Source organism: Equus przewalskii, chromosome 19, assembly GCF_037783145.1.
Source record: "Equus przewalskii isolate Varuska chromosome 19, EquPr2, whole genome shotgun sequence".
NCBI lineage: Eukaryota > Metazoa > Chordata > Mammalia > Perissodactyla > Equidae > Equus > Equus przewalskii.
The window spans coordinates 45,311,607-45,337,096 of record NC_091849.1 but is presented as its reverse complement, the minus strand read 5'-3'; the positions used below and the strand labels follow the sequence as shown (position 1 = coordinate 45,337,096).

General features: G+C 42.0%; 1 protein-coding gene across 3 annotated transcripts in view; it reads left to right on the top strand.

The window, feature by feature from the left end:
- Positions 1-25,490, top strand: part of RCAN2 (regulator of calcineurin 2) — a 252,842-nt gene that overhangs the window by 22,477 nt on the left and 204,875 nt on the right. For 2 of the 3 annotated variants that reach the window (XM_070586157.1, XM_070586155.1), the window contains exon 2: positions 14,212-14,438. In XM_070586157.1, coding sequence (XP_070442258.1) covers positions 14,214-14,438 — 225 coding nt within the window. In that variant the 5' untranslated portion in view covers positions 14,212-14,213. Of the gene's footprint in view, positions 1-6,625; positions 6,830-14,211; positions 14,439-25,490 lie in introns of those variants that run through there. The other variant, XM_070586154.1, reaches the window with a different exon arrangement.

The following is a 25,490-nucleotide window of genomic DNA, read 5'->3' as shown; positions in this document are numbered from 1 at the left end:
CGGAAATGCTGGTGTGTTCTAGGGCTCAGACCTTGGACCTCTTCTCTCATTAAGCTCCCTCATTCAGTCCCATGGCTTTAAGTGTCATCTATGATATCCCCCTCGCCCCTGAACTCTGGACTCATAACACCAACTGCTCATCACTTAGATGAACAATAGGAATCTTCAATTTAACAAGCCCTGAGCTGAGCTTTTGATTTTATCCCTCCAAACCTCTCCTCCCCTAGTCTTCTCCATCTTAGCAAACGGCAGCTTCATGCTCCTCGGTACTCAGGCCAAAACTAGGGCGTGATTCTTGAATTCTCCCCTACTCCAGTCCATCAGCAAATGCTGCGAGTACATTAAAAATATCAGGAATCCTATTGCCTCACATTCTTTCAATGGCTACCTCTCTGGTCTCCATCACCATCCTCTCCTGCCTGAATTACTGCCAATAGTTTTCTAATTGGTCCCCTCCTTCAGTCCTTGCTCTCTTGGTCTGTTCTCCAAATAGCAGCCAGAGAAATTATTTTCAAACAGAAGTCAGTTCGTGAAACTGCTCTATTCAGAATCCTCCAATGGCTTCTCATCTCAGAGTAAAAAGCAAAGTGCCCACCACAGTTTGTAAGGTGCCGCGTGTCCTGACCTCTGCTCTCTCTCTGAACTCATTTCTTACCATGCTCCCTTCCTCACCATGCTTCAGCCACAGAGGCCTCCTTGCTGTTCCCCAAACATACCAAGCTCTTCCCACTCTTGGGCGTTTTTTCCTCCCAGTCTCTACCTGACGAGTCCTTCCACTAGATATCTACGTAGCTCACCCACTTCCATCTTTCTCAGAGACACATTTCTGATATCCCTATATAAAATAATTGCCGGATACTATAGTCACACTACACAGGTTGTAATAGACTGGTGGAATTCTCTGCAGGATATCTGTGCCTAATGGTATGGAGGGGTGCCAACCCCCCAAGGGAAGGGAATGAAGACTGAGCTGTGCGTGTTGCACACACTTCACCCTCCCACGTCTAAACCAAGAGCAAACCACGTGAATGTGGTCAATTAGACTTACTTTCTTTTTCCCTCATATTATGATCTGCCCAAGTCTTTTTTTTTTTTTTAAAGATTTTATTTTTTTCCTTTTTCTCCCCAAAGCCCCCCGGTACATAGTTGTATATACTTCGTTGTGGGTCCTTCTAGTTGTGGCATGTGGGATGCTGCCTCAGCGTGGTTTGATGAGCAGTGCCATGTCCGCACCCAGGATTCAAACCAACGAAACACTGGGCCGCCTGCAGCGGAGCGCGTGAACGTAACCACTCGGCCACGGGGCCAGCCCCCTGCCCCCGTCTTTTTTAGACCCATACACTTATTATATTTTTTAGTCTCATATTTAGTATTTGAGTTAATTGTACATTATAAGTGAAAAGACTATTAAGGTTCTGTTTGGAAGAAGGAAAAAACCCAATTTTAAGAAATGTAGAAAATGGAGAAGATGAGAAAATAAGTGCACAGGTGGAGAGAAGGAAAAAGAGAATTGTCTAGCTTTATCCAACAAATATTTTTGAGCATCTGCTTTGTGACAGACACTGTCATCTGAAAGGTAGAACACTTAGGTAACTAGATAAAGAGACAAATAGCAATAGTCTCTCAAAACGACAAGCTAGCCTTGAATAGTGTTTCTCGTCTTTCATATTGCCCATTCCTGGCACTGACATAGGCTTTAGGAATCCAGTGGTGAACACTGATCTTTGCTATCTTAATAAGAAGCTTCAATTTTATTGGCTGTTTTTCCAGTTAAACATGTGGAATGGCGCTGGGATTAGAGGAGGAGGAAGGTGAAGGGGCCCTCGTTTCCTCTTCAGATGTAGAGAGCTTCCGATGTCATGTTGCGAGGTTGGGCGGGCCCCTCATTCTGTTCTGGTTGTACCTGTTAGGAGCCTGCGGGCTACAGTGGTGAAGCCGCCATTTGATTATCATGGTGTCCACCATGACGATTTCTGTTCATTAAAGTTACAAGTGTTTCCGTCAGCTCTTTTGGAGATGTAGACGGATGATACGCATCCTCCTCCCACTATATGTCAAGCATCGTCTTAGGCATAAGGCATTGTAGGGGCCTCACAATGTAGAGAAAAGGTTGCCGCCAGTTCTTAAAAGGTAAATAAGTAATTAAGCTCACTTAGTGGCTCCTACTTGCCTCCTCCACCGTCTCCGTCTCTCTCCCTAGGCCCTCTGTCGGTTTTCCCCAGAAGCCTTACTGCCAACACAGGTTCTGTCCTCTGTGAGCCTTGCCCCTGATCAGTTGCTGAAAGAGTGGGAGATGAGGCGAATTGGCCCCTCAGAGTAACTGGCCCTAGTTGCAGCATGCCGGAAAGGACTTTAACAAAGGTTTCAGTTTGTTTTTTTCTAAGCTGGAATCTGGGTCAGCTCTGTCTTATAAACAACACATGGCACCAGAAGTAGGGGACTAATTATGGATCATCCTGAATTGTGACTTTCTGACAATGTGGAGAAAAGCTGCCCAGCCTACGTTGGCTTCTCAGTTGGGGCCCTTGGTTGAGGGTGAGGGCAGGCAGCTCCATCTAGAAAGAAGGAGGTATGCTCTGGTTTGCAATGCAGAATCCCAATCAGCATTTGCTCCTACAGGAACCTAACAGATAGATAGATCTTGTGATTGTAAGCTTGAAAGAGAGAGGGAGTGAGAGGGGGGAAGAGAGAGAGCAAGCGAATGAACATCTTCAACCAAGGGATAGGAAAAGAAGGGAAACATTTTAAGAAGTGACCCGAAGTAGTCGGGGCAGTGTCTTACTTTCAGATCAAGAATGAGTTGGTGAATTGCGCCAGCAATGAATGATCTGGAAGGGAGGATAAGAATAGGAAACCTTCTGGATTTAACACAGCAGGAGACAATGAAAATCTGAGTCTCAGAAAGTCACTCAGTTGAGAAAGTGGTAATCAAAGATGAGCAAAGCTCTGGGACATCTATTAGGAGAGAGAATGAGAGAACATAGCAATAGCTCTGGGGAGAGGCTGGTGGTGGTACATTTCATTTGTCTTGCCAGCGCTGTGGATCAGGAACCACGCTGGGTGTCACCCATTACAGGAAGAAGAGAGAATGCTCAACAGATGGGAGGAGATGTAAAGACGTCAATAAATGGGTCTGCTTTGCCAAATGTTGTAAATAACAACACGTGTGCAGACAGGAGAGCAGAAAGGAAGCACTGGGCCGCCCTCCCAAGGTAGAGATGCTTGGCTGGCTTTCGTGGGGCTCTGGTGGGGTGAGAACATTCCTGTGAAGTACCTTGGAGCCTCTGGTTAAGCAGTGATGGCATTTTTATCTAAGTTGGAAAATGGTGCTGAAAGGAAAGAGAACGGCAAGTAAAACTTTAAGTCTGAGGGAACATGTGTTAGAAAGCTAAGTGTATGGGAGGAGAAAACTCAAGGAAAGTCCTTGTTTGTGGTTTCAAAGTTATGTCAAACCCTGGGCCTAACACGAAATATGCCTTTCTTGGAAAGTAAACAATCATCTGAGGACAGGTAAGTGGTTAAAGGTGCAGCTGTCCATAAGGTTAACAAGTGCAAGCCAGTGGTCATGGCAAATGCTAACGTTCCTGAGTGATTGTAGCTCCTGCTCCCTGGGCTAAATTCTTGACCAGGATGGTCTCATTGGGGTCTCTCAAGAGTTCTGATTTATAATTCTGGAAACTGAGGCCTAGTGAGTGAAACTAACTTGCCAAAAATCACCACGTAAAATGGTTGTGGAAGGAGGATGCAGACCAAGACCCCTGCCGCCACCACCAGTCTGTCTTCTCCCCGAGGTCAGCCAGCAGTGGGTGGAGAGCTGGGACTTGAATCTGGGTCCACCTGACTTCAAGGTTCTTGCATTTCTCACTGCAGAAGTACAACCTCTTCTAAAGAGCTAAACAATTGAGGGCACACCAAAAAATGGGGGGGTTTCAGATGGAGGGAGGGTGTGTAACTCATTTAATCCATATAACAACCCTGTGAAATCAGTACCATTATGGTCCCCATATTGCACACTCTGAGATGTTCAGTAACATGTCCAAGGTCACACAGCTAGAAAGTGGCTGTGCCAGGATTCAGACCTGGCAGACCGACTCCAGAGCCCACGCTTTACTTACCTCTATAGTCTATGCTCTCTCCACATGAAAAGACTGATGACTCTAGGGAAGAGAAGAGCTCCTGTGTCGTGTGAGACTGTTACAGAGTCGCTCTGTTGAGGACTAAGATGGTCAGTAGCAAAGTAGTTAAAATTTACTGAGCACTCACCAGGGTCCCAGTCTTTGTTCTAAATGCCTTATTTCTATTAGCTGTTAAATCCTCAGAACAGCACTCTGGGATGTACGCTCCTGTTATCCCTACTTTACAGATGAGGAAACCGAACACAGAGAAGTTAAGTCACTTGTCCACGGTCAGATGGCTAGAATGTTGGGGAGCCAAGAGTCAAGTTCAGAACTCCTTGAATTCCATTCAATTCAAGAAAGATGGGAAGTCAGGGTAAGGTCCCGTTTGGCAGCTCCAGGGCTCGTCCTGGTGGGGAAGACTCAGCCTCCTGCCTTCAACATCGGCTGGAAGGTAAAAACGAGAAAGGTACGAGGAGAGGCAACACGAAGAAGTGTCGTGAGAGGTACAAACACGGGACAATGGAGTCGGTGAGGGGGATCCTGTCTTGTGTGAGGGGCTCAGAGTGGGATCTGAAGGCAGTGACCCCAGAAGTGGCTTTGAGGATGAGTGTTGACAGCCGCAGAGGGTGGTGAGCAGGAGAAATCTTGGAAGTGAGGAAAGCTTGAGTAAGGTGGGCAGGGCCACCCAGCTCTCCATAAGTGTAATACAGGTAAAGCCCTTAGAACAAAATAAGGGCTCAAGAATTGCTGCTGCCGTTGTTGTTGTTGTTACTGTTATCTTTATTGACAGAACCGGAATGTGATGCTGAGACCTGTGCTTCTTTTCTCAGCACCAATGAAAGTAGCTAGATCTGGGCAGGAAGACTGTCACCTTCTTGTGGGTGTTCTGGTTTGGTGGCCCGAAGATCTGTTTGTATTGAATTTGATAGATCTTAGGGAGTTCTGGGAGATTTTTAATGTGGAAGTGACATGAACATTTAGCTGTATATTTGGAGAAAAAGTAGCATGCTGTATGCTGGGTGCCCAGACGGGGATATTTCTCTCTCTCTCTCTTCCTCAGTCCTTTCCCTCTTGCATCACAAAGACCTTACAAAAAAGCTGCTTATTATCTGCTCATCTTATCAGTGGGAGTGCAGCCGGCCTCCTTGGCTTCCTCGGGAGTTCTGACCAGCCCTCCATGCTCCACCGCAAGCAGCCTTCCGGTCTTCCTTTCTAGAAGGTCTGAGGAACTCAGACCCTTCTTGGCTGGATTTTCCTCAAAAGTGCAGCGTCTCTCTCTCTCCCTGCTCTTTTTCCCTTTTGCTCTGTTTCTGCCTCGTAATCTATGCCCCACCTGAAAGCAGAAGGTGAAAGATGACAAGATAAATCTTACTTTGGCTGCCATGGCAACCTTCACCTGCTTTGCTGCTCACTTTTAAGTGTTGTCCTCCTGTGAAAAGTTATTTTGCATAGAATTGCTTGGCTCATCCAGGGGTGTGCAGCTTTCTTAAGCCTCTTCTTAGAGCAACGATGCCAGGATGGTCTTCTGCCTCCATCGGGGGCTCAAGAATACGTATTCCACCATGATGGGGACATGGGCTCTCTGCAATCTCATGGGCTCAATTGTGATTTCCTTGCTCCTTTTATATCCAGTTGAAGACTTTTGAGATCAGAATACATGTTGCATAGTGGTGTACACATAGAGCCACTCATTCTCTCTCATTCTTGTTCTTAAGAAAAACACAGTCAGAAACGGTGACTCAGTGACGATATCAGACAGGCCCTGGTTTGAGCTGTCAGCTTAAAAATGACTTAGGTTTAAATGTTTAAATCAAGTTCTACTGAAATTAACCTTCCAAATTTCTAGACTTCTACCCAGTTATGAAGACTGTGCTGCATTCTTCATCTCCATGCTTTTCCATTCTACACTGTGCCCCGGAGGGTGACCCATATAACTCCACATTACCTGCTCCCTTGCCCTCTGGTTTCCAGTTGTGTTTGGCCAATAGAAGGTACCAGAAGATCAGAGAAAGAGAACAAGTTGGGAATATGTATTCTTCTGGCATCCTCTGTATGGTGCCACTGTGAATTGGCTCGATCCCCCAGGCAAAGGTCTGTCAGAGGGCCTTCTCCTCACAGTCCTTTAGGTGTCCCGTTTCTGGGAAACCCTCCCCTCTTCTCACCTTTTCAGAAAGGTGTAGTGCTAGCACAGGGTTTTGCACTATCTTATGTGGTTTCCCTATCCACTGCCCGCACCTATGTACACGATCGCTTTATTAAACTCTTTTCAAATTTTCCGATTTGAGCATGCCATCTGTTTCCTGCTGGGACCTTGACTAATACAATGACCAAAGCTCTTCTCTCTTGGGTGAGTGCTCCAATATGGCTTGTTCTGTTTAATAAATCTATGGCTCATTGTACGTCATTCTTTGTAGAAACAGATTTCCCTGTCTTTAAGAACAACCTTCTCACCCTCATACCCTTCATAAAAGATGGTATTTCTTCTATCTGACTCTCTTCTCTTGCAGCAAGCCTGTTTGAAACACATTTTCCTGAAGATGCTGTGGGAATGGAATACAAATGCCCTATCTGCTTGTTCCATCTGACCCCGGGTAAATCTGAGGGTCCTCCTTCCTTTCTGATTTTGTCCACTGGGAGAATATACAGGATTTGCACATCCTCCTGGGAGACCATGGGCATTAAAACCCTACAGGTGTAAAGACATTGTTCTGGTGAGTTTGTAATCCCATCACTGCTATAGAATTCAGTACAAAAGGAGATGATGGAAACAACTTTCTCCCCCCCCCCCACTTCATAAAAATTCATAAAAAGCTGTTTCTTGGTGGAATGGAATTAATTGAATTACTGTCCTGTGGGAGCTTAAGGTGGAACAGTGGCTCCAGAAGTGTCCTGAAGGGAGCCTTGAATGAAGAATGTGGATAATTTCCTTTGAAAACCCTGAGTTGAAAACTGCATGCTCCTGATTTTTTCAAGACTGATCCCAAATGGTATCAAGAATAGCATGAGGTTCACACAGCTCAGCAGGTGTGAAAATTCTGCAGCTGAATTAAATAGGTTCCATTATATTTCAGAAAGAGCTCTAATGGGTTTCTATGGAGCACAGCCTAAGAATATCATGTCTCTCCTTTGTGTCTTAGGATGGCTGGGATGGTTTGTTGTTACTAATATTATACTTCAATCTCCCTGTAAGATGGACAAAAATGAGAAAAAGGCCTGGCCTTTCTCTAAGGGGCTCTAGATATTAAAATACCAAAAGGGCAACAAAAGGACCTCACCCATAAGGCCAACAAAGCTGATGATATGATTTAATTATAAAATGATTATTGTTATTCATATAAAAATTCTCTTCTAATAAGTTCCTTTTGTTCCAAGTATCATTAGAGAATCATTTGATTTTAGAGCTGAATGGATTTTAAACACTGTGAAACGTTACATTGAGGTTTCTATTCCTTAAACATTTAAAAATAAGATTCATTAAATCTTGTATTCAACTTAAAAATAGTTACAAGTCCTCTGCTTCTAATTAATACAACGTTGCATTCTTAATTTTTTATCATTAATATTCAAGCTGACACTGTCATCTTTAAATTCTTCCAAACTAACAAGTCTCCCGTAATCCATTTACTTGTTTTTCAATCAAAACTGAACTCAAAGTCAGAATGAATTATTCATTAGTCATTTCCATTCATCCTATTTCCTTATTTATCCTCCTCTGCTGGCCATAACATGGAATTGAGGCATATATTTTCCTATTTGTTACTCTTATTGCAAAAAGTTTTATATTCTTGTTCTTAATTTGAAAGGCAGATGAGTTGAATCTTTAACATTCTTTTGTCTAAGGAAAAATAAACCCCAACTTAACATTGCTCTTTGTATATCTTGCTCATCCTTCTCCCTTTGTGAATCACTATTTCCTATTAAAAAAAAATTCCACTTTCTAGTTTGAGTAACCTGGAAGTAGAAAAATATAAGCAGGTATATTTCGAGCATCAAATGGAAACTTTCAACCCTGGAGAAAGCTTTTGTTAAAGGTTATAATTTCCCCTTTCTTGGGCATCTTGAAGCCCAGAGATAAACAGATATCTCTTTTCTTGTGTATTTTCTTCCAATCACGGAAAGATAAAAATCTCAATGTGAAACCAGACGGTAAAGGAAATGCCAGCCAACCATCTCCCTGGTCCTTGGGTTCTCTCTGTGACATCCCACCAGATGTTGATCACTTGCCCTATGGAGCTTACTCATGGACTGTCACCGGTACAGGTTGCTCACTAAGACACAAGGCAGAACATTTCTGTTTTAACTCAAAGTGTTAAAAGATCCATGGCTCCTTTTATTAAATTGAATTCTTCCTCTCTGATTTGACTTCTACTCTCTTAGTGCCATACACAAAAACTGAATTTGAAGGCAACTGTGATTTCCCTCAAGATTTCATTCCTACACTTCTCAAGGCCCTGTTTCTTAGATGACATGACTTTTGGCCCTCGATAGGACTGCATAGTCTCCTTAGAAACAATTCCAGTTTTTTTGTAGTGGGTGGTATCAGAATTGGCCATGATTTCTCTCCATGTCGAGGGGACTTAAGATGAGATTATCACCGTCCCACCCCTCCCAAAGTAGCATTAGTCTTTTTTATAGGTAATGCATCACATTACACTATTGATGGAGTGATTTTACCCGATAATGAAGCTAGTAGGAGCATCTCCATGGATGTTTACAGTTTTATTTTTCTTGTCGTGGCTCTCTGCCATTCTCATGGGCTTCTTTGTGGTTTTCTTCCATCCTTTTATACCCAGTTTAAGACTTTTTAGACCAGAACTCCTGTGGGCAAAAGTATGACTTCCTTCCCATTCTCATGAGATATACCCCATTCTGCAACTCAGAAATCTGAATCTCATGCATGGTGACAATGCTGTGACAATAATGATCTCCCACAGAATCAAACGTCTGTTTGAGGTTCCTTTCTCTGAGTTTAATTGTACCATATAAATGTTTGTTGGAAATGAAAAGTAGAGAGTTTTGGAAAGATTAATTCCTCTTGTAGAAATTTAGTAATGTTTAGATCGTCCACATTTATTGGGGGAGAGAGATTTTATTCACTTATTTATGCAACAACGTTTATATGGTTGCTACTTCTTTCATGCTGAACAGGCATCTTTAAGTTTCGGGCGGCTAGTCTTCATAGTAGGACCCATACTGTCTTCATTTTGGGTCTTTTAATGTTTAATTAATAAGTGCTATCAGGTTATCTAAGGATTTGGATGAAGTCATTTTCACATTATAGCAAAATAATGAAATAGTTGTAAATCTTCCTCTCTTCAGGCTTCGCCTTTCATGAAAATGAGTTAAATCCAATCATTTATATTCTCTTTGCCACTAACTTTGTAACATTTAGATCAACTGTTACCTTGTTAGTAGTGGTGTTTGGGGGAAGGACAGGGTTCTTTGTTTTTTATTTTAATTATTCTCTTTTTCCTTACAAATATCTTTCCCTTCTAATGAGATCCCCGATGAGACTCACACCAAAAATTCAAGCGGCATCTCTACTCATTTCTCAATTTAGTGATATGTGCCTAACCCTCAAGGACACCCACTGGAAATTTGAAACTTGACACGCTTACCAGTAGTACACGGCAGTTGCCTCGGTAGTGCTGGGTTCCTCTCTGTTGGCTTGCTCTTGATGAGCCTGTAAGTGATAATAAATAGCTTTAATTCACATGTTATTTTGGAGGCTCCAAAAGACAGTCACGTGCTTCATCTCGTTTGATGTTCACAGTAGACCGGTAAGATAGGTCTTTTTTTTTTTTTTTTTTAAAGATTTTATTATTTCCTTTTTCTCCCCAAAGCCCCCTGGTACATAGTTGTATATTCTTCGTTGTGGGTTCTTCTAGTTGTGGCATGTGGGACGCTGCCTCAGCGTGGTCTGATGAGCAGTGCCGTGTCCGCGCCCAGGATTCGAACCAACGAAACACTGGGCTGCCTGCAGCGCAGCGCGCAAACTTAACCACTCGGCCACGGGGCCAGCCCCAAGATAGGTCTTTTTTGCTGACATGAAAACCACAGCCAAGAAGGCTCGCATCTTCCAGAAGGACTAGAACCCACGTAGGCCCCTGGAGTCCTTTCCAGTATTTCGTAAAGATGACTCTTCTCTGCGTCTGAGTTTTGAGGTTCTCCCAGGGGAGGCTTTATATTTTAATAGTGGATAGTGGTTTTCCTTTTCCAGATGCATGTGATGATGGAAATTTATGCTTTCCAAATGTCAAACAACAGAAGAATGGTTAAATAAATTATTGACAGATTCATACACTGGGGTGCTATGTGGCTATTAAAATTAATGTTTTCAGAGAATATCTAGTGATGCAAGGGACTGCTCTTGATTATATCAATGTTTCGAGAAAGAAGTAGGATACTAAATAGCAGGATCCCGATTTTGTTTAAAAATTATACATGTGAAGAAAGCGCTAGAACTAAATATACCAAGATGTTAGCAGAGTTTTCTCTGGATAGTAGAATTATGGTTTACTTTTATTTCCTTTTCTATACTTCTCTGAATTTTCCAGTTTTTTCTTCAGTGAACCCGTATAATCAAAAAGCTTGAATGTTATTTAAATTATACTCTACAGATTTTTTATTTTAGCCAGAGGAATTTTTGGAGCGATTCTTGCTATCTTTCATTTGTAAATTCCATTTTATAAATCAAACCTTAGATTGAAATGAATGGAGATAGCTCAGGCTCTGCTCTCAAGAAGTACCAGTCTAGTTTGAGCTACAGGCTAGTAAAGCAGGAATCACAGTGTAGGATGACCTGGGAGAGAAGGCTGTGTGTGGTGCTCAGGGAGTGCAAGAGAAGGATGCCGAGTTCATGGGCTATGGGCAGGTCGGGAAGCCCTCCCAGAAGTGTTCCCTCTTGAGCTGAAGGCAGCTCTTCCTTTTTGGATGAGCATCTTCAGAATTAGAAATAAGGGCAACACGTGTACATCGTAGGCTTTGCAGGCAGTTGTTGCCCCAAAGTTACTTTATAATAGTTTAGAGTTTTGAAATTAGTTTAAAAAGACGAACTAGTTATTTTGGGCTTTAGGACCTTTACATTTCTTTATTAGGAAGTTCTTTTAATCTCCAGGGTTTCTTTCCCTCTGTTTATTTGTGTTTACTAAAGCTTAGTGGAAATACAAAAGCATACTAGTCTCGCTCTGAGGTTATCATAATGATGTGTTTCTGTGGCATCTCGGATTGCGTATCCTTTTGTGAAGTGGTTAATACTGATTTTGATCACTCCTTTTATTCCTATTTCATTTCTCTGCCTCTTCCTACTCTGCTGAGGGAGGCAGATAGCTGTTTTGTTCCTGTTTTATGAGGATAAACTGAGTCATAGAATGATCAGTTAATTTCTCCATGTTCCAAGGTGAGTCAGGAATGGAACTGGAAAGAGAAATCACAGTTCCTTTGTTCAAAGCTCTGACTTCTAAAATATTTCACAGAACAGGTTGTTTGCCAAAAATGCGTTCACCTTTTAAATCTTTACTGAAAGTAATGAGCTTTAAATAAAGTCTCTGGCAGATAATCGTATTGGTACAGCTTAGAACAGAGGTTAAGGCTATTTGAGTAGATTAGAATGAATCCTGAGTGAGGGTTAATATTTAGTCCATTTAATTAATTTGTTCAGCAATGGATTTTAATTCTTTTCTGGAAAAGGAATAATTGAAACATTCTCAGACCTGTTTAAGAACATTTTGGGATCCATTTTGATTAATTTAAAAATTTTTAAATAAGAGGGACAGGATTAAAAATAAAATAGAGTTGGCAATATCTATATTCACGCTACTGGATGATTATGACTTCATTTATCAAAAGGTTTTCCTATAATCCATTGATGAAAATAATACTATTTTAATGCTCTTAGTAATTATTTTTACTATTAAAATAATTAGTACTCTAATATTAATAAGTGATGGTTATTATGTATGTTGCATTGAAATATCTGAAGCAACACTATAAATGAATATGAAGGAAAATAAATACATTTAAGTATTTCATTGAAGTTTTTTCCTTCTAATTAAAAACATTCATATATTTTGGATTAATTATAGAATAAAACAAAGCTTAAAACATGTACCATATTTTTATTTAGAGTAAGTATTTTATTGATTTAACTACAGAAAAAATGTTGTATTAATTGGAGTTTTAAGAACTTTAGAACACAAGAATGATTCTATTATCTTTTATAGAGAGCACTATTTTTTTTTTTTTTAAAGATTTTATTTTTTCCTTTTTCTCCCCAAAGCCCCCCGGTACATAGTTGTGTATTCTTCGTTGTGGGTTCTTCTAGTTTTGGCATGTGGGACGCTGCCTCAGCGTGGTCTGATGAGCAGTGCCATGTCCGCGCCCAGGATTCGAACTGACGAAACACTGGGTCGCCTGCAGCAGAGCGCGCGAACTTAACCACTCAGCCACGGGGCCAGCCCCTAGAGAGCACTATTTTTATTTACCACAGTTATACTGATCTGATTTTAGAGTTATTACCTTAAACTCTTTAATTTTTGGCTCCTGTCCCAACCAGGCCTAAGATTTTATATGTAATGCATTTTATAGTAACTGCCATCAAATACTGCTTATCAGGAGTCCATTTGGGTTTTGTTTCTAGGAAAATAAAAACATAACGTCATCACTATGATACATTGAGTTCAAGAAAAATATAAACAGAAGCCCATATTATCTGAAGATCTAGAATTTGTGTCTAAACTTCATGAAGGCAGAGCAACCTTTCCTGGTACCCACCTTTCTGTCCTTTCTCCAAGGTTCTGCAATGCTGGAACTGGAGAATGGAGCTTCCTGGAGATGACCTAGCAGCCATGTCTGAATTTTCAGTCAGTCTTACCTGTATACCCAGGGGCAAGTTATTTCACCTTCTGGGTCTCTAATTATTGAGCTTTGAACAGAATAGTATGATAGACAGGAAAATAGAAAACAGAAGAAAAATGCACATACTGTCCTTGAAGTATGTGGGGAGATTGAAAAAATCTACTGAATTATGTATTGGTATCAAAAAATGGAAAAACTCTCCAACTGCCTGCAGTTGGGTAGAATTTTTAATGTACGGGGTGAGGAAATAATAGGATGATAGAACACAGCTAGTTGAGCTTAATACTGGAAAGCTTTATGATAGGGGCTATGAGGGAAGGGAGCTATATACCCTGGATTAGCCAGGATAGCACTGATTTTTCAAGATCCAGGGTTCACAAATTACTTAGAGTAATTATCCAAGGCCGAAGAAGATGTGTGTGCACACGCATGTGTGTGTGTGTGTCCTCATTGTGGATAAACTATTAACTATTAGAGTTTCATAATCAGGATTCAGTTGGTGATGAAGTAGATTGTACTTCCTTAAATACAGTCTTGCACTAATTTTGATCTGCTTCATTTCTACAGAACAGGAGAGTGAGCTCTGCTGCCAAACTCCCTGGGTTTGAATCCTAGTCCCGCCATTTTGTTACTGACCTTGTAAAAGTTACTTACTTGCTCTTTTCCTCAGTTTTCCCATCTATAAAATGGGGATAATATTGGTACCAATCTCATAGACTATTGTGGAGATTAAATAGGTTAGTTAATGCATGTAAATTATTTAGAACGGTCCCTGGAACTCAATAAAGGATAGGCATTAGTAGTTGCAGTGGAATTATATAATTTATCATGTAACTTATCAAAGCATTTGCCCATGTGCGTTTTTGTTTGAGTCCATCTGATTCTCATAAGGAAGCAAAGGCTTGGAGACTTATGTGACTTTCCAAGGTCCCAAGTCTAGTAAACACTGGACACCTGGGCTAGAGCCCCTGGCCTCCAACTCCCTTCCTGGTTAAATAGGGTTTTTTGACCACAGCACTGACTGGATTCTTGCCCAGAAGCAGAGCTGTGTGGGGAATTGTGACTCAGAGATCAAGGGGATAAGATGAACTTGCTGGGTCTTCCCCCGGCTTATACCCCCTGCCTCTCCTCCTCATGCTCCTCTGCTCTGCCCCAGACGCTCTAGAACTGCAGCCTGAGCACCAGGTCTTAAGGAAACGAGTTCTGCTCTAACACAAGTCCGTCTTTGTGTCCACAGCAATGAGGGGAGAATCTTACTTCCTTGGAATGAGGAGCCCAGGGCAGCAGGGGCACATCCCAGACGATGGAGGACTTTCCTTGCTCTGCTGCGTAGACAGAGACTGGGCCATAACTCGGTGCTTCGCGGAGGAAGCCTTTCAAGCGATCACTGACTTCAACGACCTCCCCAACTCATTGTTTGCGTGCAACGTTCACCAGTCAGTGTTTGAAGGAGAAGAGAGCAAGGTAATAAGCTTTTTCTGCTCCTGAAACATGGGAACTTGTGGCATTATCCCAAATTCTTTCCATGGCTCGTCTGTGGTTGATGTTTTGAAGTTTTTGAAAACATTTAGTTGGCTTTCTTCTTGGCATGCATAGCAGGAAGAGAGAAGCCTGTTCTATTATCAGCTCACTTTGGGGGTACTCATGACTGGGTTGTAGATGAGACTATGTTGAATCAGATCTCATCGTCTGCAACTCTTAGGTCTGTCTAACAAAACAAGTGGTGTTAGGAATAGTGATGACAGGAGATACCCCTTGGGCTAGGAAGTAGACGTCATAAAAAAAATTTTCCCCTATTCTGCCAAAAATATAATTTGCCTTTCTCAAAACAGCACAAGTACTCATTCACCCAAACCCCTCCTACAGTTTGGTGAATGTTCTAAAAATAGCTAGAACCCGAGTCCTACAGCGGTTGGTAGAAAGGTAAGTTGGTTGACAGTGGGTCTCGCTCTCCTCATGGATACCACAGTGGCTGGAATCGTTAGGTGTGTGTTGTAAGAATTTGAATGAACGTGGTTAACTCCTTGGTTTGAAATGATTGGGGAATGAGATTGTCTATGTACAAGCATGTTCTGGAAAATGAAGCTTCCCATTTGAAGAGACAAACTTGATTTAGTATAAGTACTCTTGGAAATCAGAGTCAATATTCCATTTGGAGGTTTTTCTGACCTCCATTTCATATTTCTCTGATCTGTTAGGTGAGGGGTCTGAAGGGATCAAACCTTCCCTGTGGATGTGGATTTCTCATTGGAAATATCCACTGTTATCCTATGTTGTAAAACATGGGCAATCTTTTTGGGAGGAAGGGCCTTTTTTCTAAACTAAAGTAAGTGGCTCTGTGTGAGATGTTAAGAGTAGGATTTATGATTGCTGTCTCACATGCTTGGGCTCTTTTTTGCTAATTGCTGAAGTCCAAACCCTGTTGTCTGAAAACAATTACTGGAAGTTTTTTTTTCTTGATTTTACTGATTTTGTAAGCAATTCTGATAGCCCAGAGGATTAGGAATTATTTCAAGCCATTTAAAGATAGTTTTCTAATGATATTATTTTGGAGTTGCACAATGGAAATAATGGGCTAAAAATAGCTTGAAATCAAAGGACCTCTACACGATTAGAACCTCCAGTGCTGTGAAAATGGCACATAGCCTCTTTGAAAGAAACTGGGAATTTTGCTCTTGGATTATAATCAGGTTATAACACAGATTATAATTTACTCAGAGCAAGTAATTTCCCCTGAAATCTACTTGACATTAACTATGAAACAAAGTCCCATGTTTTCTCATTCTATCATGTGTTTATCTATATTAATCAAGAATTAGGATTTTCCTGAGAGGTTTAATGGGGATTTTGATTCTTTCCTGATTAAATACTTCCCAGTAAATTGACACAATAAGACCTAGGAAGGAACTAATCTCATTCAGGAGTGCTACTCAAGAATGGCTGATCAGGGGCCGGCCCCATGGCCAAGTAGTTAAGTTTGTGAGCTCCACTTCGGTGGCCCGGGGTTCGCTGGTTCAGATCCTGAGCATGGACCTACACACCACTCGTCAAGCCATGCTGTGATGGCATCCCACATAGAAGAACTAGAATATACAACTATGTACTGGGGCTTTCAGTAGGAAAAAAAAGAGGAAGATTGGCAACAGATGTTAGCTCAGGGCCAATCTTCCTCACCAAAAAAAAAAAAAGATCCCTGTCTTTTAAAAAGAAAAAAAAAGGAATGGCTGATCAAGGAGAATTGGTTCTGTAGAAAGACAGAGGCTTGGGGAGAGTTCCTGGGAATTTACCCACCTCTATTTTGATATTCTGATCTGTGATTGAATAACAGATTACAAAATATTCTCATTTAATTTGTGTATAAGGTCGGCATGCTGCAACTTGACAAATTGTATTTAGTTTTAAAATGACCTTGATAAACTATTCAGATGAAATCCACAGGATATAGTTCAATGGAACCAGTTTCCAATTATTTAGATCCCACATTTTTATAGCCAAGGAGGTGAATTTTATAATTGGCCAGTGTCTACATAATTCAACTTATTAAATCAGACAGAAAGTCTTCCACCTTGGTGCGATTTTATAAACCCCATTTGAGAAGACTCTCTAGGATATCAAATAATCTGCCCTAGATTCAGTGTTTTCTTTTTTTCTCCCCAAAGCCCCAGCATGTAGTTGTACATCCTAGTTGTAAGTCATTCTAGTTCTTCTATGTGGGATGCCGCCACAGCATGTCTTGATCAGCTGTGTGTAGGTCCACACTCAGGATCTGGACAGGTGAAGCCCGGGCTGCTGAAGTGGAGCTCACAAACTTAAGCACTTGGCCATGGGGCTGGCCTCTGGATTCAGTTTTGATTTAATTGTATGTACATGGTTTAAGTTTGACAAAGCAAGATGATCAGATACCAAATGAGTTGACAACAGCCAGGAGGCATGATCACGGGACTCTAGAAAAGGGATCTGGGAAGGCTCACAGATCCTCCTTTTCACTGCCACACATTTCTCTGCAAGTTCCAGACCTTTGTGGTCTTCCCTTCCCCGCCATTGTTTTTCACTGTCTTGATAAAACTCGCTTGTCTTGTGTGCCGTTCTCTCAGGATATTCTTTCCACAACATTCAAAGTTCGTGAATCTGAGCCACCACACCGATGATGATTATCTTGCCCAAAGGGTGGACAGTTTGAGTACTGTACTGAGTTGGTGGGGAGACATTTTTAGGCAGAGGGAGAAGCAAGAAGCGTTTCCAGCACCCCTTGTATTTGCCTATGATTATGGCTGGCCATGGTGATTGTCTAAAATATTTGGGAAGATGCATTCAGCAGCCTGGAGTTGTATCAGGGAGCTAAGACATCAGAAATGATGCTTAGTGTTCATTTCAGAGGTCCGAGTGGGTAGATAGTAATATACGTAACTTGTTTTGGCAGAGTCCTTTCCTTTTTGGCACAACCTACTTTTGATTCATTGTTTCTTGATATTGATGGACCAGAGTTTAGTTTGTTTCTTGCAATTGTTGTAAAGCGTACATTTTACCTTCCCTAGCTGGGTAGGAATTAAAGCTTTTGCTTTCTGACTGTCACGAATGAGTCTTGCAACAGTCTCTTCTCTGTTTTCTCACCTGTCTGAGCCACTTTTGCTAAGCCCTTTTCCTTTAGGAGCTAATTCGGAAGGTACTGAATTGGACTGTTCTTTACAGAGGTGACACCGCAGGAGACGATCTGGCCATGTTTCTGCTTATCAGAGTGATAAATATTCTGATATGCTCATTTCTGCTATCCTATTTAAATTCTGAGTTCTGACACCTAAAGAACATTTTTAAACAGCTTTGTGAGGGCCGTGATGTTCACTCCAATTTTCTGTTAGGCAGAATTCTGTGAGATTATATTTTGATTTGATGCTTTTGCAAGGAGTGAGCTTCAGTGTGGCTTGTTGTGGTCCAGATGGTTGAGATTTGTTTATATAACACAAAGGAGAGCCGGAGCTGGAGGAAATTGGCATCTGAAACCAATAAATGCAGATTGCTGTTTGCATGCTACAGCTTGAAGCATAAATATTTTTGTATGAAACACATTTAGCACTGGGATGCTCGCAGCATCCAACACCGAAAAGTTACTGGGGTTCATTTCTGTTTGATGTGCTCCCTGGGTTTGCCTTTCTGGGTCCAGCTGGGCTGCAAAGTCATCTTGAACAGGTGAGCCTGGAGGAGCATCCTGTGGGCTGCCCTGTGTCTGTGCTAAAGATGGGTAAGGGGTCTGCTTGAGGGGCCATTGGCACTCAGTGGTAGCTAAAGGAGAACAATGAAACAACCACCATGAAACATTTAGCCACATTCAGTTCAGGAGGGAGAAACCTGATGGGTAACTTATAATGATCTCCAAAAAATATGAATTCATCAGTTTAATAATGATAATAACAGCAATAATAATAATAGCAGTGGTAAACACTTATATAGGATGTAGGAGGTGGCAGGTGCTCTCCAAATGCTTTGTAAACATTCAGCCCTTTAATCGTCATGACAACCCCATGAGGGTCGTGTCTTTCTGCCTCTCAACCTCCTGCGCACGTATCAGAGTTGTGTTCCCTGGACCCCCCTGCTAGTTCTGCCCAGTGTGTGAGCAGAAGTCACCTGTATCACTTCCGGGCCAAGCCTTTAATTACCCACATTTGGCCCTGAAGAATGTTCTTTTCACTCTGCTGGGGCACCTCACATTGTGCCAGGTAGTGTCTGCTCAGGCAGTTTGGCTTGTGGAGTTAGGACAATGACACAAAGCAGAGTCCTGGCCAACCTATGGTGAACATATAAGGTGACCAAAAGGAGAGAAAGACTTCATGGCTTAAGCCACTGGGATGGGGGTTTGTGGCCACAGGATAACTCAATCTATCTAGGTTGATACAGTAAGTACAAGGCCTCTTGACTCTTAATTCTAGTTCATTACCCACCATAACTCACCATCTCTGAATTCTACTGTGGAAAACAGGTTCTAGAAATAAAGTTGGCTATTCATCAGCATGAATATTCAAGTAAGAGAATGAAAGGCAGAGAGAGTGAGAACTCAGGTGACGCCATAGCAAGACTCAAACTAAATGTAAATGCGTTGAGTCTTAATTACTCTTGTAGTTTAGACATGATAATCGTGTGAATATATTTGTTTTATATGTCAATTTATATTTACGTGATGTTTAAAATTTTTAGAGGTGACTGATCTATTTAATAAGCCGAGTGAGTTAAAAAATCAGCAATGTCTTATGCACATCTGTTTTCATAACTATCCCTAGAGAAGAAAAGGGAGAGATAAGAAAAAAAAGAAGTGGCAATGAAAGCTGAAATCTGTGCTTTGGAAGACCTTAGAAAACACGTCATGAGGATGATTTAAGGCTGGTCAGAAAATTCCTGCTACAGATGCGTAGCAGAGAATGAACAAGAAGATGATAATTTACTGTAGTTTAAGTGTTACTGAATGTGGGTTGGAAAAATTAAAATGAAGCGAACTATGGTGACCTGAGGGTGGGGAAATGATGACCAAGCATGAGTTTTAAACATTAAAGCAAGGAACAGTTAAATTAGACACCAGATTTTCGAGCCATACTTAGGGGGTTCACCGTTTCTCTCCTGTTGTTCATCCTGTGGAAGTGACATTTACAGATTTGTTTGCTGCTTTAAAGAATGTTTAAACTGTGAAAAGATAGTGCGTATCATTGCCTCAGTAAAAGTCCTGTTTTCTCTTTTCCCTGGACGTTGACTAGGAACCATAATTAGTCACGACTAATCACTTGGGGGCAGCTGCCAGACGAGAGGCCCAGCGTGGGGCAGATTTGAAAGCTGCTGTAGGACATTCCGTGGAACCTTAACCTTTCTCGAAGTGACTAAAATGTTCCAGAGGCATATTTAGTGTCTCGCTTCTCCACAGCACCAAGTGACCCCCCTGGGGCTGAAGAGCCTGACAAGCCACTCTAAATGCCCCACTTAACTACCTGGAAATAATTGAGGCAGTGGAAGGAATTAAGCCTGATGCAGATGGAGGGGAGAGTATTTGGTTTCTGTGCCAAAGAGTGGGTGAGCTTGTCTTCTTGATGGCACCTGGGGAAAAACGGCTGCCATGTTCCAATTAGTCTGGGATGATATTAGAGAGGGACGTGGAGCTTTTTCCTCTTCTTGGAAAAATGAAAGTACTTGGAAGCCACTTCATAAGGTTTCCATCAGAGCTGCTGCTGGCCTGTACGGTGACTCGGAATCATTAGAAGGTGCCCCTATGGGCAGAAGCGGTCTCACGGCACTGCCTGGGGCAAGGCAGGTGAATTTGTAAAAATAATGTCCTTTCCTCTGGGCAGATGGAATGAAGCCCTGAGCAGTTGTGGGTGGCGTGACAGGTGGAGGGCAGGTTGGGTTTTATCCTCCCCTCTCTTTCTGGGCCAGGAGCCCTTGAGAAAGGCACAAAAGGCATAAACATTGCAGTGGCCCTGGTCATAGTGAGATAATTTTCAATGGCTTCAAATTTTAAAAGATATGTAAATTCAGGGATAACTATTGAGTTCTGTTGTCTAAGAACATTCCTTTTCAAGAGGCAATCTTGGAGATGGCCCCTGGGGCAAGGATGGGGGAAGAATAAGCTTTACTACTATTTTTCCTTGCTCTCATCAGCTGAGGATGGCGTGAACCTCCCCCTCCCTTTGCCTTTCTTGGCTTCCTTGATTCTGGTCTCAGTTTGGTGGTCATGAAATTCTTGACCAACTCGGAGTGAACCAGTGAAAGTCAGAGAGGTCGGACATGAACCTTAAAACTCCACCAAGGTGTCCTTCACAGCAGGCCTGACATTTAGCTCAATGGCTGAGATCAATGTGATGAAGATGAACCGAGGGCCAGTTCCATTAATACTGTGTGATGTTCACTCTATTGGAGCGGGGTTATTAGGGTGCTGCATGCATTTCATTATTATTTATTCATTTGTGATTTTATGCATATGATGTTCAACCGTACTCCCCTACCTTTTAAGCAGAATGGATATGTAGAAACAGAACATGTGTAGTTTATTTTTTTAAGTGTGATCAGTTTCTGGTAGTGTTTTGATAGTGCTGTATTTTGCTGGGGATGTTGTATTATACAGGACAAGCTTCATTTTAAACATAAACACCATAATCTCTATCAGTGTTTCGAGGGGTAGACCCGTTGATCAGATACATGACATAGTTAAGATTTTTCATCAAACATATTGAAATATCCTATCTTGTACTTTGTTCAAGACCTACACTTTCCCCCCAAATTTGTAGCTCTTATCAACTCCAAATTATGTAGTAGTATAGTATTTATACATAGAGTACACTGCCTTCCGTGGTGGTCTAGTCTTACATTCCCCTGGATGATTATTAGCATCTTGAGAGCCGTAGAGCAAGCTCATCATTCTTCTGTATCCTGTAAGGTCTAGCACAGCTCTAGACATAACATGAGCCTTTACAGGGTGTGGGTTCACAACCTCGGGAGTCGCCTGGTGAAATCTGAAACTGGCCTCTGCACAGGGAGGGCAAGGAAAGATGGAAGAAAGAGGGAGACCACTCCAGATTTGTGGGTGGCAGGTTTAGTAAGCAAGGGGACTTGCATATGAGGCCTGTCTTGGGCAGCCACAAGACAAGTAGATTTCCACAACCACCTGGCAGAATCTTAAAAGCTTGCACAGAGGCCTTACCTGGGATCAGTGACATATACCATCCAGATGTTCTCAAGAACGCATTGCTCTCTCAAGGCTGCATCCTTGACAATGGCTCCCACTGTGTGAACAGTAGACAGAATGTACTTTGTACATTTCAAGGAGGGCGGGGTGGTGAGGAGCCTCCGATTGCTCTGGTCCAGCTCGTGGGTCAACCAGTGGTCATGTCCTCTGGATGACCTCCTCCAACGTAGGGAGAGAGAAGAGCCCAGTGAAAGGGCTGCGGATTCGGAATCATTTGCGTCCAAATCCTGCCTCGGCTGCCTACTAGTTATGTGATCTTGACCAACTTAACTTCTCTGAATCTCAGTTCCCTCTTCTATAAAATGGGGTTACAATACATTCTGTAAAGGTTCGTTATATGATTAAACGAGGTGAAATGGGTAGAGGAGGTGCCCCAACACTGGATCTTCTTGGTGATGGCTGGTTTCCTTTCTCAGGCTCCTTCATCCTCCTCCCCACCATCCACGCCTGTGACTGTCTCTAGTTCAAGGAGGGAAGAGCTTTTCTAAAAACTTGTCACCTCGAGGGCACACAGGCTGTTGAAGTTGGAAGAAAGGCCAACTCTTTGTAGAATCCTAATAAAATTGTGCTCTTATATCACAGCTTTGGGTTTCAAGAAAGTTTAATGCCAGTTTTTGCAACATGAAAACTATTTCTGCATCTGCTGTGGGATACATGTGATGCACTGTTCCCATATAAGATTCATGTGATTGTTTTAGAACATAGAAAACTTTGCTTACTCCAGGGAACTGGTATTTTTTCTCACTAGGAAAATTACATGACTTACAATGTTTCTCTTTTTCCGTGGCTTCCAGTAAGCTTAAATTAAAAATTAATATGTAGTCATAGCCATTCCATTTATTCTTATTGGTCTTGATATTCTATTTATCTTGTATTAATCTAATTATGTGCATGTGTAATGTAAGAAATTTTTCTGAATTCTCTGATCAAGTTTTGTTTGGGTTTTTATGAGTACTTTACTTTTACTTTTATGAGTACTTTAACAATCGTCTTTCAACGTGGAAAGAGGCTTGCCAGAAGTCATTAAGGGCGTATTTTGTAGATGTTTTAAATTCCACAGTGAATAGAAAAAAAAATCACTTAAATTAGTAGACTATTTATTTTTAGGATAGCATACACACTTTTTTTTTTTTTTTGGTGAGGAAGATTTGCCCTGAGCTAACATGTGTTGCCAATCTTCTTCTTTTTTTTTTTTTTGCCTCAAAGCCCCCCAGTACATAGTTGTGTATCCTAGTTGTAGGTTCTTCTAGTACTCCTGTGTGGGATGCCACCTCAGCATGGCTTGATGAGCAGCGCGTAGGTCTGTGCTTGGGATCCAAACCAGCAAACCCCGGGCCACCACGGCAGAATGCGTGAACTTAACCACTTGGCCACAGGGCCAGCCCCCAAATTTTTTTTGCTATAACTCACATTGTTTGAAAGTATAGATTTTAAACAGCTTCAAGGAAAAAAAATATAATGGCAGTCACACAGAACAATAACATCTTCCACAGCACACGTGGTCTGCGTGTTTATAGAAAAACACGTGGTCACATGACAATATCTTACATTTGGCTCTTACATCTGATGGCTATTCTAATATTAATTTGTGAGAAAGTGAACACAGATACGTAAACCGTTTGAGGATACGTGTATTTAAGTTTGTCCTTATAATAAATCAGTCTGATTTGAACCCTACAGGCCAAATTATTTCATGGGAAGCTGCTGTAGCTTCAGTGCCTGACACATGAGATTTTTATTCTTTCCATCAAATAGATGATTTTCCTCGTTGGTATTGTATTCTCGCCAGTTGCAAAACTCAGAACAGAAGTCCACTTAAAATGTATCACTGTGGAGCTGAAGTTCAAGGCTTTGCGAGGAGCACAGAAGAGGAGAGGCGTTTAGCTCTTCCAAAAGCTTCCTTTGAAAATTTCAGAAAAATGAGTCTTCTATGTCAGAAATTTGGCACTGATCACTAGCTTTCATTAAACCTGCTTCCTACGGATGGTCCTGCTCTAGGTGTGGGAGTCAGGGGGTGGGGACATCACGGTTTAAGAAGACGAGCAGAAAGTGAGTGAACATTTGGTTTTCCAGCCCTGCCTTTGTCCTGCTTCCTCTTGACAACTGGGCTCTCAGCTCCACTGGGGCTGTCTTTCCCGGAACAAATATCTCTGAGTTCACATATCTAAGCAAGTGCGGTCCCTGTCAAATGGACTCTTCTTTTGGCATCACCAATAGCACATTCTTTGCAATGTTTTGGGTGGTGCAAAGCCTTTTATGTAGGGTGGATTTGAAGCTTGTGGAAGCACACAAGTCACTTAGAGTCGTGTATGGTGATTTGAGTGGGTCACCCCCCAGTAAAATATTTTTTATTTAAGAACAGCATACCCAAAATACCATGATGAGAAATAGCTACAAACTAATGGGAATGATTTGGGGGGGGAGCTTGGGAACTGACTTTTCGGAATTGGAGAAGTGCGTGATGAAGGCATTGCTGCAACCAGGTCACCTTTTTGAAAAAGAAACACTCAGTTGTACACATAAGACCTAATGTATTAAATACCTATCTGTCGTGTGCCAAGCCCTGAGTGTCAAACCTCTCTCTCTTGCTTCGTTCCTTGCCCAACAGAGCTAGACTTAAGAACAAATAGATTGGCTCGATGGTGTGAGGAACATCCTGGCCCCAAGTATCTCCTATGGGGTCTAGAATCTTCTGGAACTTGAAGGCTATTTTCTGGTCAAGAATTCTCTTTTTAATGAATATATCCCTCGGAGATAGTATATCTTAAGATATACTTAAGCTATATCCTAAGGTATCCTAAGTTACATAATCTACATATTCAGGGAACGGTAGTGACTCCTAAATATGCTCACGGGGGACAGAGTACTGTATTAATCAGTCTGATCAACTAAGCCATCAGTTATTGAACAATTATTGAAAATCTCCCATGTCCCTTTGGCCACTGGGAGTACAAAGGTGACTGAGATGCAAGCTCTCATGAAGCTTAATGTTTGCTGGCTGTGAGAATTTCAGTACAGGTTAGGTGAAGTGAGAGGCTGGGGTGGATGCAGCGTGTTATAGGAGGAGGGGGAATGGGAGCCCCTGAGAGGGCAGAGAGAAGGCTCTGGGGTAGGCTTTTGTTTTCTGTTTTGAGCTACCCTGTTCCTGATCAAGAATCTCCAAATGGACCCACCCTTCCCCATGAAATGTGCTGGCCGCGGTGACTTGAGGACAGGATTTTTCAGGCCCACCTCTTGTGTAATCAGCATTGTTGTCTCACGGGGCCTGTTTTGAAAGGACAACTGATGAGTGAGGGTGGCAGAGGGGAAGAACTGACTTTGGCTTTGGCAGAATCTTCTTCTTCAACAAGGAAACCAAGCCACGGTGCCGGGCGATGCCTGGACGGAGCGTTCTATCTGTGACCCACGGGTCCTAATTTTCTCCTTCAACGTGTGAAATTTTTGCCTTCCTCCGAAGGTGAGCTGTGAGCTTGCTTGTTTTAAAAACTGCACCCTGTGAGGAGAGAGGGTGTTCTTTGACAGCATTGCATCACTGAAGCCTCTAGGTGTTGAGTCATCATTATTTTTAGGCAGCTCCATGCTTTTTTTGGTTGTTCTAAGAATAGCCCCTGTGTCTGGACTCTACAGAAAGTCACCTCAATAAAGATCCTGTCACCACGCCACAGTTGGAGTGGAATGCTTTCTTAATTTCCAGATGCAGGGCACACTTTTTAGAATTTTACCTCCAAACATTCTGCCTTTTTAGTTTTTCTATCATCGACATGATGGTTTTGTCAGGAGCTGTCACTTGAAGTTGTTCA